Below are 12,396 nucleotides of genomic sequence, written 5' to 3' on the forward strand. Positions count from 1 at the left end.
AATTGTCTCTATACCTGCATTTATTTTACCACTTTACTTTTTTTACTAATACTTCTTTGCATTTTCCATAGTGCTTTGCATACTGTAAACATTCAATGTTTACAGTGATTGTATACACATTCAAGTCACAAATCATGTTATTAGAAACTAGAATTCATAATTAATTCTGAAACTAGAATTTATAATTAGGATATAAAAAAAATCACCTGTCAAGACCAATTACTCTTTACAGACACACAAAAAACAAAGTCTAAAGAGTTTAAGAGTTGTCTGGGGTCAGAAAGAGTACCCAGCTTTGATTTTTGAGAGTTCTGATTTCCATACTGATTTGCCCCATTCCAATGTCATGTGTGTTTTGCAGAATTACTACAATGAAGAGGAGTTTTTGGGTAATTTCCTTTTTTGGGGGGGTTGTAATTTCTTATAGAAATTTATTTATTTATTTATTATTAATTAATTAATTACTTATTTTATTTATTTATGACATTATTTTTCTAAGGCTGCTTTTTAAAATGCCTGGAAGGGGCCCTCAAATTTTTTTTGGGGGGGGCTGTAATTTCTTATAGAAATTTATATTTATTTATTTATTTATTTATTTATTTATTATTTTATTTATTTATCACATTATTTTTCTAAGGCTGCTTTCTAAAATGCCTGGAAGGGGCCCTCAAATGGTTTCCTTGGAGGGGCTGTAATTTCTTATAGAAATTTATTTTTATTTATTTATTTATTCATTTATTTATTCATTATTTTATTTACTTATGACATTATTTTTCTAAGCCGGCTTTCTAAAATGCCAGACAGGGCCCAGCCAGGAAGGCCGGAAGTCTCCCACCGCCTTGCCCCCTCTGCCCTTTCCCTTCTTCCGGGGCAACCGCCCTGGCACCACCGCCCCGAGGCTCCGCCCCCTTCAGGGCCGCGTGCCCTGCGCCAAGATGGCGCCCGGCGCTTCTGCTCCGGGCGGAAGTGAGCTCACACTGCTCCGGAAGGGAAGGCAGGTGGGCGGGCGGGTGACCCGCCGCGGGGCCGTGGGTGGGGCGGCGGCCGCGGTTGTGGCGCCCACGCTCGGGGCCCGGAGAGAGGGTAACGGACTCGCCGGCTCCTGGGAGCCCGGGTCGAGGTGCCGGGCCGGGGCCGTCGGAGCACGTGGGCCCGAGAGGCGCGCCGCGGGCGGGGGCAGAGCGGCCCTGGGAGCCGGCGTCCCGCCCCCGGCGGCCTCCTTCCCGGGCCCTGCCCCGCGGCCGCCGCTCCGGGAACCGTGGAGCCGGCGGGACGGCCCCGCCGGGGAAGAGGTGAGGCCGCGCCCTCCGCCCGGGCCTCCCGGCTGCCCCCGCCGCCTCCCCCCTGTCCTCGTGCTCCCCCCGCTGCTGCCGGGCCCCTTCCCGCCGCGTCCGATGACCCTCCGCTAACTCAGCCCCTGGACCCCCCTCCCCCCGGCGCGCAGACCCTAAACCCGCCCCCGTCCGGACGCCGCTCGGCGGGGTCGGCCCCGGGAGCGAAGATGCAGGGCGGCGAGCCCGTGTCGGCGCTGAAAGTCTCGGAGAGCGAGGGGAAGCTGGAGGGCCTGGCGGCGGCCGCGGCGGGGACCCCCAACAAGAACAGCAGCAACAGCAGCTGCGGGGCGGGCGGCGGCAGCGGCAGCAGCAGCAGCAGCAGCAGCAGCCGCGGCGGCAGTGCCAAAGGCTGGCAGTACAGGTACGGCACCTTCTGCAAGGTGATGCCCCCCCCGCACCCCGGGAGGGTGCAGGTCTGCAGGTACCGACCGGGGAAGCCACCACCGACTTCCAGGAGCTACGAGTCTGCACCTCCCTGGGGCCCGGGATCTCTCCTCTCTCCTTAGCAAGGCTTTAGCTCATTCACTCCTGCGTCCATTCAACAGGTATTTCGTTGAAGGGCCTTTTGGACAACACACGAGCGGATCCTTGAACTTCCTTCCTCTGCATCCCTACAGTCAGTCCCTCCTCCGATTAAGATTTTATTTATTTATTCACGAGAGACACAGGGAGAGAAAGAAGCAAGAGGGAGAAGCAGGCTCCGTGCAAGGAGCCGGACATGGGATTCGATCCTGGGACTCGAGGATCACGCCCTGGGCTGAAGGCAGGCACCAACCCGCTGAGCCACCCAGGGACCCCCCCACCCCCCCCCATCCGATTTAATTTCTCCGTTCTCACTTCTGTTTTTTGTTGTTGTTGTTTTTGCCTCTGTTGTAATTTGTCCCCAGGCCTGCCTGCCTGCCTCCTTCTGCTTGACCGTGAAGGCCCGGAGCTGCTTAACTCGGCTCTCCCCCGAGGCTAGCAAGTGCTAGGTGCGCCCAGCTTCTTTGTCCAGCGATTGAACGGAGTCCTTATTGAATAAGAAGAGATTCTTGCCCTCAGTTTCTGACTTAGAAGGGGAGACCAGACATAAATAATTTGAGTATGGGGCAAAGGTACAGATGCCAATGCCCTAATAATACCATACTCTTTTTTTTTTCTTTAAAGATTCATTCATTCATTCATTCATTCATTCATTCATGATGCGGGGAGGCAGAGACACAGGCAGAGGGAGAAGCAGGCTGCACCCAAGGAGCCCGACGCGGGACTCGATCCGGATACCCCAGGATCGCGCCCTGGGCTGCAGGCGGTGCTAAACCGCTGAGCCACCCAGGGATCCCCCATAATAGCATACTCTAACCCAGCCTGGAGATGTTTCAGTTTGAGTTGGTCAGGCCATTTGCAAACTGTGTCTTGAGAAATTCTACATTTTTTTTTTAAATTTTTTATTTTATTTTATTTATTTATGATAGGCACACAGTGAGAGAGAGGCAGAGACATAGGCAGAGGGAGAAGCAGGCTCCATGCACCGGGAGCCCGACGTGGGATTCGATCCCGGGTCTCCAGGATCGCGCCCTGGGCCAAAGGCAGGCGCCAAACCGCTGCGCCACCCAGGGATCCCCCAAATTCTACATTTGTTGATTTGTTGTTGTTGTTAACACGAAAGAGAAGTGTTGGAAGGAATAGGCAAGAGAGTGGGAGAAATAAAGGTGGTTTTATTTTTGTTTTTGATGCGTAAAGTATAGGGGGATGTAGCCATCCGGAATCTTTTTGAGATCTGTTTGACATGTGACTTAATAGATCCAGGCATACAAATAATGATTGCCTATTTGTATGTGTTTTTGGAAAGATCACAGTAAGTCTAGTGAGCATCCATCTGGCGTATATCATTACGTCGTATTTTTAAAGGATTGATTTATTTTAGAGAGAGAGAGCACACACACACACATATGCACATGCAAGAGTGTAGGAGCACCAGTGAGCCGAGGGACAGCAGGAGGGAGAGGGAGAAAAATCTGACTTCTCTGCTGAGCTTGGAGTCCTTGGAGCCCATCGCAAGGCTCAGTCTCACCACCCTGAGATCAGGACCAGAGCTAAAATCAAGAGTCGGTGGTGAGCCACCCAGGCACGCCGATAGTCACAATATTTTTTTTATTGTGATGAGAACTTCCAAGGTTTCTCTCTAAGAAACTTTTAAATATGCAATATAGTATCATTAATTACAGTCATTATGCTGTACATTATATCCTCTGAACTTATTTTGTAACTGGAAGCATGTACCTTTTGATCACCATCACCTAGTTCACCCTCCACCCCTCCACCCCCTCTGGCAACTACCAATCAATCTATCTGTGGGTTCATTTTATTTATTTATTTTTTTTGTTTTCTTAGATTCCACAAATAAGTGAGACCACACAGTATTTGCAGGCCTTTGTCTAACTTCATTTAACATAATGCCCTCAAGGTCCATCCATGCTGTTGTAAACTGCAAGATTTCCTTTTTTGTGGCTGAGTAATATTCCATTTTATATACCACATTTTCTTTATTCGTCTGTCCCTTGATGGACACTTAGGTTACTTCTGTGTCTTAGCTGTCATAAATAATGCTACACTGAGCATGGGGATGCAGATAATCTTTTCAAGTTAATGTTTTTTTTGTTTTGTTTTGTTTTTGTTTTTTTACCAGATAAATTCCTAGAAATGGAGTTGCTAGATCACAGAATCTTAAGAATGAATGAAATCAGTCTGTTTCATGGTTGAAACCAAAGGAATGAATTCTTAAATTTTGGTTAACTGTGTACCTAATTCTGGTCCTTTTCAGGCCTGTGCTGTTTGTAGTTGTGAAATTTGTGTGAAATTTGGGATTAAAGCCAAGATTTTGTGAAGGATACACATTTATCATGAATCATATCCATATATGTGAAATATACATGCCTATATTAGCATACAGCAATGAAACGTAGAAAACTATAACTTTTTATTGGTTAGTGATTATAGGGCAAGAGAGTATGTTTAGTTACTGTGAGATGTTGAGGCTCACTTTGGGAATCAGCCTGATCTTCTCTTTTTTTGATGGCTTAAGACTAATCATATAAAATTATCAATTACTTGGTAGGGATATTTTGATATGACTTTAGGAAGCACAATAAAGTAATATTCCAAGTCAGGTCTTCTGAAATCTTCAACTCTTTGAAACCTAGTCTCAATTGAATTGAAAAGTGAAACAGGTCTCTTAGTCCTGGAGAGAGTTGTACAACGGCGTACTTTACTCGTGTACTTTGATTCAGAACATATCATCCCTTACTTAGGGTATTATTTAATGGTTATGTAATTTTGAAACTAGAATCTGTTGTAAGCACAAGGTTATCTCAGGAAATGTACCAATGAAAATGGCAACTGGCATTGTAAGACAGTCCAAGAAGATTTGAAAAATTAACATGCAGAGTCAGCGATAGTACTTCCTAGTGCAGTAATCAGTCACAATGACCTAAGTCATTCAGGAGAGCACGTGTGTTTAAGAAGGCAGAGAACTGTATGATGCAGTGGTGAACAATTTCAAAAGAAATAGCTGAAAAAAGATGCTTCAATATCTGGAAAATGCAGTTATATGAAGCTCTTCCCCATGGGGGCAGATATGTAATGCATTACCACATTTACATACATATTTTTATTTAATGAGGCTTGTCCAAGGCTAATCCTTCAACCTAGCTTTCAGCCTCATTTGTCCCTTTGTCCTGTAGTACATTGATCAAGCCATTTTCTCCATTGTCTTGTGTTGCTCTCTCTTTCCTGGCTTCTTCCCCTGAGACTCAGTCTCTAGACTTTAAAAACAACAACAATAATAAAACCTAGCCTAATCCTTTTCTCTTGAAGGACATTTACACTCAACTGCCTCCTTTTCCTCATTTATTGCTCAACTCAAGACAGTTGGCTCGGTCCTCACCAGGGATATGAGTGAAAAATGATGAATTTTTAAAGATATTTATTCCCATTTATTTCTCTGTTAGTGTATTTGTTCTGACTCTTCTTGAAAAATTTTTAAAAGATTTTTATTTTTTTTTAAATATTAAAAAAAATTTTTTTTTATTTATGATAGTCACAGAGAGAGAAAGAGAGGCAGAGACACAGGCAGAGAGAAGCAGGCTCCATGCACCGGGAGCCCCACGTGGGAATCGATCCTGGGTCTCCAGGATCGCGCCCTGGGCCAAAGGCAGGCGCTAAACCGCCACCCAGGGATCCCAAGATTTTTATTTTTAAGCAATCTCTACACTCAATGTTGGGCTAGAACTCAAAACTTGGAGATCAAGAGTTACATGCTCCACTGACTGAGCCAGCCAGCCGTCCCTCTTTTCTTGACTTTGTTATTCTCTCTTGGTTTCTCCTTAATCCCTCTGTACCTTTCTCAGTATCTTTGGTTGTCTCCTTTCCCTGAAAACCTGGTGTGATATTCCATCATCTTTCCTTAAGATGCATGTTTTCTGTTCGTATCTCATTCTCTTCCATAGCCTCAGCTATTTCTGGAATTTGGGAGTCAATACATCCACCTCTCTACCTATAGTTTGCTACTATCCTATTTTTTAAAATGGAGATTTTTCATCATGACTTATGGAGTAGTTGAAAGCCAGTAAAGACCTTATGATTCAGATCCTGGGCTTTGGCTTTGCAAACTTAGAAGATTAATTAGCATAATGTTTTCAAGGTTTATAAATTCTGTAACATGTATCATTACTTCATTTTTTATAGCTGAATAATATTCTGTTATATGAATATACCACATTTTGCTTATCCATTCATCAGTTGATGGACATTTGGGTTGTTTCTGTTTTGTGGTTATTATGAATAATGCTACTTTGAACATTTGTGTTCAGGTTATGTGTGGATATGGTTTTTTTGTGGATATGTTTATTAAGTCTCTTGGTATATATCTAGGATGGAATTGCTGGTATGGCAACTTTATGTTTAATTTCTTGAGGAACTGCTAGACTTGTCTAAAGCACCTGCACCATTTTACATTCTTGCCAGCAGTCTATTAGGGTTTTAATTTCTTCATATCTTTATCAGCACTTGTTGTCTGTCTTTTTTATTTTGACTGTCCTAGTGGTTGAGAAATGGTATCTCATTGTGGCTTTGAATTGCATTTTCTTGATGTCCCATAACATTGAGTATCTCTTTATGTACTTATTGGCCATTTGTATATCTTATTTGGAGAAATGTCTATTCAGATCCTTTGTCCATTTTTAAGTTGGATTCTTTGTCCTTTTATTATTGAGTTGTAAGAGCTTTTTTTAATGTATTTTGGATACATTTCCCTTATCAGATACATAATTAGCAAATATTTTCTCCTATGGAGTATCTTTTCACTTTCTTAATATTGTTTATAGCACAAAAGCTTAATTTTCATGAACCCCATCAATCTTTTAGTTTTTTGCTTATGCTTGGTGTCACATCTAAGAAACCGGTGCCAAGTCCAGGATTGCAAAGATTTATGCAGATGATTTTGTCAAAGAGTTTATATCCTAGCACTTATATTTAGGGCTCTGATCCATTTTGAGGTTTTTTTTTTAATGATCAGTTATATTCTTTTGTGAATTATCTGCTTATGTGTTTTATTCATTTTTCTATTAATTTTTTTCTCAGTATTTTTCTTAATATATACTTGAAGTATATTTTAAAAATATTACATATCAATGGATATTTCTAGTTTTTACTATCAATATTACTTTAAAGATATTTTGTTGCTTTTTTTTTTTGAGCAGGTAAAAGAAATATATACAGTGAAGTGCTTACTTTACATACTTGTCCCACCCACTCAGTTTCCCTTCCTGGAGTCACTATGTATTACTGATTTTTTTTCAATGTACTTCCAGAGAAATTTATATTAGTTCTTTATGTAATAAATATGCACATACATATAACATTTTAAATTTATGTAGTTAAACTATTTGTTAAACTTGGTACAAATATTTTCCTGGCTGTGTTTTAATTTATTACATGTTTTCAGGCATATAAAAAACTTTTATTTATTTATTTATCTATCTATCTATTTATTTATTTATTTATTTTAAAAAGAGATTTATTTATTTATTTGTGATAGACATAGAGAGAGGCAGAGACACAGGCGGAGGGAGAAGCAGGCTCCATGCAAGGAGCCCGACGTGGGACTCGATCCAGGGTCTCCAGGATCGCGCCCTGGGCCAAAGGCAGGCGCTAAACCACTGAGCCACCCAGGGATCCCTAAAAAACTTTTATAAATCAGAACTCTTACACGTATTTTTAACTTTCACTTTGGATTATAGAAATGTTTATTTTTAAAGATTTTATTTATTTATTCATGAGAGAGACAGAGGCAGAGACATAGGCAGAAGGAGAAGCAAGCTCTTTGCAGGGAGCCCAACATGGGACTTGATCCCAGGATCCCGGGATCATGCTCTGAGCCAAAAGCGGAGCTCAACCGCTGAGCCACCCAGGCGTCCCTAGAGTGCAGTTCTTTGCCTGTTGGACAAAGACCTCAGTTTTTTATAAACTGACGGCTGGTGGCTTCTTTTGGTTCCTGGCTGCATGGGCCTCTCCACAGAGCATCTTACTACTTGGCAGCTTGTTTCAGCAGAGTGGGGAAGTGAGAAAGCAAGAGAATGCTATCAAGATGGAAGTCACAGTCCTTTGTAACTTAAACATGGAAGAGAAATCCTGGCACTTTTTAGTATTCATTAGAAGTAAGTGAGGACGGTCAGCCCAACAAGGTGTGAAAACCAGCAGCTGGGGATCACTGGGAGCCATGCAAGAAGGTGTCTATTACAGAGTTAGTATAAATAGACTCAAGATTGTCATCTTCTAAAAAAAAAAAAAAAAGATTGTCATCTTCTGTTGGGATAGATTTGACAAGTAGGCAATTGGAAATTTGTTGTTAAAGCTGAGGGTTTGGGACTGAATCTGTCAGGGAATAAGAGGAGCTATTAGAAGATCAGTTGCAGTGATCTAGACATAATACAGGGAATGGGCAGTAGGCTGGAAAAGAAGGAAACTGTTAGAGGAAGATTGACAGAACTTGGTGATTGATTGGATTGAGAGTTGTAGTGAGGGAAGGAAGTAAAAATTGACATCAGTCATCTAGATTTGAAACTACTAACAAACAGGCAGGTCTCTTCCTTGTTAGCAAATAGTTATGGGTTTCATTAAATGGATAGAAGTCTACAAATGTGTAATATAATTTTTATGATCAGACCTGGTGTTTACTGCTGTGAATACTCTTGTTACAAGGAAAAGTACTTACTTGCAAATGGAGAAAGATCTGCCTACATATAACCTAACATTTACTGTCTTCAGGGTGTGACCACTTCTTTGGAGTTTGATTTCAAGAAATCATGAGGGTTTGATTTTTTTCTCTGTTGGGGTTAAAAGTTGAATATATCTGTATCCTAGTTTTTGTTTTCCTCATCTGAAATTTGCTGTCAGTGCTAGTAAAAATAAGAGAAAGGCTGCTTAGAGGCATGTAACTAAAAACCATAAACTACTGTTCCAAAAATCTAGTGAGAGCTATACCAAATCTTGAGGAAAAAGGTTTGGTTTATTATGGTATGCTTTGATTTCTTGGTGTTTTATATTTAGCTTTATACGTCTAAATATACAGTGCATTTGAGTTCATATTTTATTTTTTTGTTATTTTTTAAGATTTTATTTATTTATTTATGAGAGACACAGAGAGAGGCAGAGACCTAGGGAGAGGAAGAAGCAGGCTCCATGCAGGGAGCCTGATGCAGGACTCGATCCCGGGACTCCAGGATCACACCCTGAGCAGAAGGCAGATGCTTAAGGCAGATGCTCAACCGCTGAGCCACCCAGGAGTCCCTTGAGTTCATATTTTACTTAGAAGTTATACTGTATCAGGGAACCCTGGGTGGCGCAGCGGTTTGGCGCCTGCCTTTGGCCCAGGGCGCGATCCTGGAGACCCGGGATCGAATCCCACGTCGGGCTCCCGGTGCATGGAGCCTGCTTCTCCCTCTGCCTGTGTCTCTGCCTCTCTCTCTCTGTGACTATCATAAATAAATAAAAATTAAAAAAAAAAAAAAAAAGAAGTTACACTGTATCAAAACTATACAAACAGATTAATGTTAGAACATGCAAATTAGTATTTTTAGTTCTTTTTTAATAAATTGCATAGTGTAGGTTCCAGAAGAAATTGCTTGGCAAATAGATTTGTGGAAATTATGTCTTTTTAGACTCTTGTTTTTAGACTCTTGTTTTTGAAAATAGTGGGGAGTATTCTTGATGTAATTGTACTGCTTTGCAGAGGGAACATTTTTGGTTCCCTTGTTTGAGGGAACATCTTCCCTAGCTGAGAATCTTCCCTTGTATTGATTGATTTTGTTTAATAAAATGATTTGTGTCCAGAATTATTCAGGTTAAAGTTAAAACTAAATGACATGATTAAATAGTTACATTACTGTTTTGGCATTACCATTTGAGTTTTAAAACAACTTAGTTTGGTGGTGAAAGAATTTTCTTTTGGGTTTACTAGATATTTTAACAAAGCATGATTTCCCACTCAGTATGTCCCTGTACTTGAGTTCTGGCTGCCTTTGCCATTTACCTCCATTGCTCTTTTTCTTCTTCTAAGATTTTATTTATTTATTTGAGAGAGAGAGACAGAGAAAGCACGAGTGGAGGGGGGTTGCAGAGAGAGAGGCAGACTTCTTGCTGAGTGGGGAACCTGATGTGGAACTTGATCCCAGGACCCTGGAATCATGATCTGAGCCAAAGGCAGATGCTTAAGTGACTGAGCCCAGGCGCCCTCCATTGCTGATCTTGAGATTGGTCGGAAGGGCTCTGGAGGGGAGAAACTGAAGTCTGGTTGCTGCTGGATGCATCTGGAAGCCCTAGTCAAAAGGAAGGGAGAGAAAAAGAAAAGCAAGAGGGAAAATAAGGAAAGAAAAAGGACAGAGCAAAGAGATAGAAACAGGGAGAGAAAGAAAAGGAGAGAGGGAGGGAATGACAATGGTGTAAATAGTGAGATGAAATGCCCCCAGTAGTTGCTTCTGAAACAGCTTTCTTTAACCTTGATAAAGGCCTTTTTAAAGTGCTGCCTGAGCTTGTAAACCCTCAACGCTACAAAGAAAACTTTATTATCAGTTTTGCAGATGTTTCACATTTTTAACATAAATGAAAAGCATATTTTTAAATGTAATTTTTTGGAATAGGTAATATGTTCACTTTATTAAAAAAAATAATTAGAAGGTGTCCAATGAAAAATCTCTTCCCATCCTCTACTGGTTCAAGGCTCCTCCTACCTAAAAATGGCTTCTTGTGTGTGCTTCCAGGGATTTTTTTTTTAATGATTTATTTATTTATTTGAGGTAGAGAGGGTGGGGTAGGGGCAGGGGGAGAGAGGAGTTTTTTATATATAAAGATTTTATTTGGAATCCCTGGGTGATTCAGCGGTTTAGCACCTGCCGTCAGCCCAGGGCGTGATCCTGGGGTCCTGGGATCGAGTCCTGCATCCAGCTCCCTGCATGGAGCCTGCTTCTCCCTCTGCCTGTGTCTCTGCCTCTCTGTCTCTGTGTATCTCATAAATAAATAATATAATCTTTAAAAAAAAGAGATTTTGGGCAGCCCAGGTGACTCAGCAGTTTAGCGCCGCCTTCAGCCTAGAGCGTGATCCTGGAGACCTGGGATTGAGTCCCTACATGGAGCCTGCTTCTCCCTCTGCCTGTGTCCCTGCTCTCTCTCTCTCTCTCTGTTTCTCTCGTGAATATTTAAAAAAAGATTTTATTTATGTATTTATTCATGAGAGATACAGATAGAGGCAGGGACACAGCAGGCTCCCTGTAGGGAGCCCAATGTGGGACTCGATCCCAGGACCCCGGGATCACAACCTGAGTGGAAGGCAGACACTCAATCACTGAGCCACCCAGGTAGGTGCCCCAGGGAGAGAGTCTTAAACAGACTCCACCCTGGGCTCGATCTCATCACCCTGGGATCACAATTTGAGCTGAAACAAAGAATCAAACGTTTAATTGACTGCACCACCTGGGTGCCCCTCCAGAGATTTTTTTTTTTAAAGAATTAAGCAAATAAAATCTATGTTTTGCCGCACTTTTAGTTTTACCATAGAAGGTATCTTAGTAGTATGTGTTAGTTCAGGCTGCTCTAACAAAATACTGTGCAAAATACTGTATGTGTTAGTTCAGGCTGCTCTAACAAAATTCAGGCTGTTTCTGTTACCTTTTCTAAAGGCTGAAACCTGAGATCAGGGTGCTGCTAGCGTTGTTGGGTTCTGGTGAGGTCTGTCTTCCAGGCCTGGCATATGGCCTCCTCCTTGTTCTGTCCTCACTTGGAGGGGAGGGAGGAAGGAAATGAGAGAAAGGGGCACTAATCCCCTCATAAAGGGCCCTGGGCTTATACATAAGGTCATATTGCAAGCATATAAATGTATCTGTGAGGAAAATACCCAGTGGTGGTTATTACTGAGTTAGTTTGTGATTCAGATAGTTATTGTCAGATTTCTCTTTATTGGGGTGTACAGTGCCAGTGTCTGAGTGCTTACTTTCCATCAGCCTTACCGGTGTAATGGGTTAATTAGATTGGAGAAAATGTAAAAATTTGTTAGGTTGAAAAACGGTGTTTCAAGTGTAGTTTTAATTTGCTTCTGTCTTATTACGAGTGAGGCTTTAGCATAAAATTTTGAGTGGGATTTTTTTTTAAGGTTTTATTTATTCATAAGAGAGAGAGAGACAGAGACACAGGCAGAGGGAGACGCAGGCTCCCCACTGAGGCTGATGCGGGACTCGATCACAGGACCCTGGGATTATGCCCTGAGCCAAAGGCAGACACTCAACCACGGAGCCCCTGGGCGCTCCTTGAATGGGATTTTATCCTGTTTTGCCATTATGGTAAATAGTGAATCAGGTTTAAAAATAAGCAATTGTCTTAAACTTTTTGGTTATTGTTAGATTCTTGGTAATTCAGGGATATGCTTTCATCTTAGAGTGTACAATGTGTATTTTAAGGTAATATTTAAAAATTTTACATAATTTTATAGATAAACAAATTATGGAATCATTTGATTATATAGATATTTATAACTAGG

General features: G+C 41.8%; 1 protein-coding gene across 2 annotated transcripts in view; it reads left to right on the forward strand.

Annotated features, from left to right (window-relative positions):
- The first annotated feature begins 1,358 nt into the window (after window positions 1-1,358).
- The window catches only part of OSBPL11 (oxysterol binding protein like 11), an 81,243-nt gene continuing 70,205 nt past the window's right edge, over window positions 1,359-12,396 (forward strand). For both annotated transcript variants that reach the window (XR_012024314.1, XM_072811811.1), the window contains exon 1: window positions 1,359-1,695. Coding sequence is in view for 1 of the 2 variants with exons in the window: in XM_072811811.1 (XP_072667912.1) it covers window positions 1,502-1,695 (194 nt within the window). In the remaining variant the exon portion in view is untranslated. The remainder of the gene's footprint in view (window positions 1,696-12,396) is intronic.

The sequence above is a fragment of the Canis lupus genome, chromosome 35 (assembly GCF_048164855.1).
Source record: "Canis lupus baileyi chromosome 35, mCanLup2.hap1, whole genome shotgun sequence".
Lineage (NCBI taxonomy): Eukaryota > Metazoa > Chordata > Mammalia > Carnivora > Canidae > Canis > Canis lupus.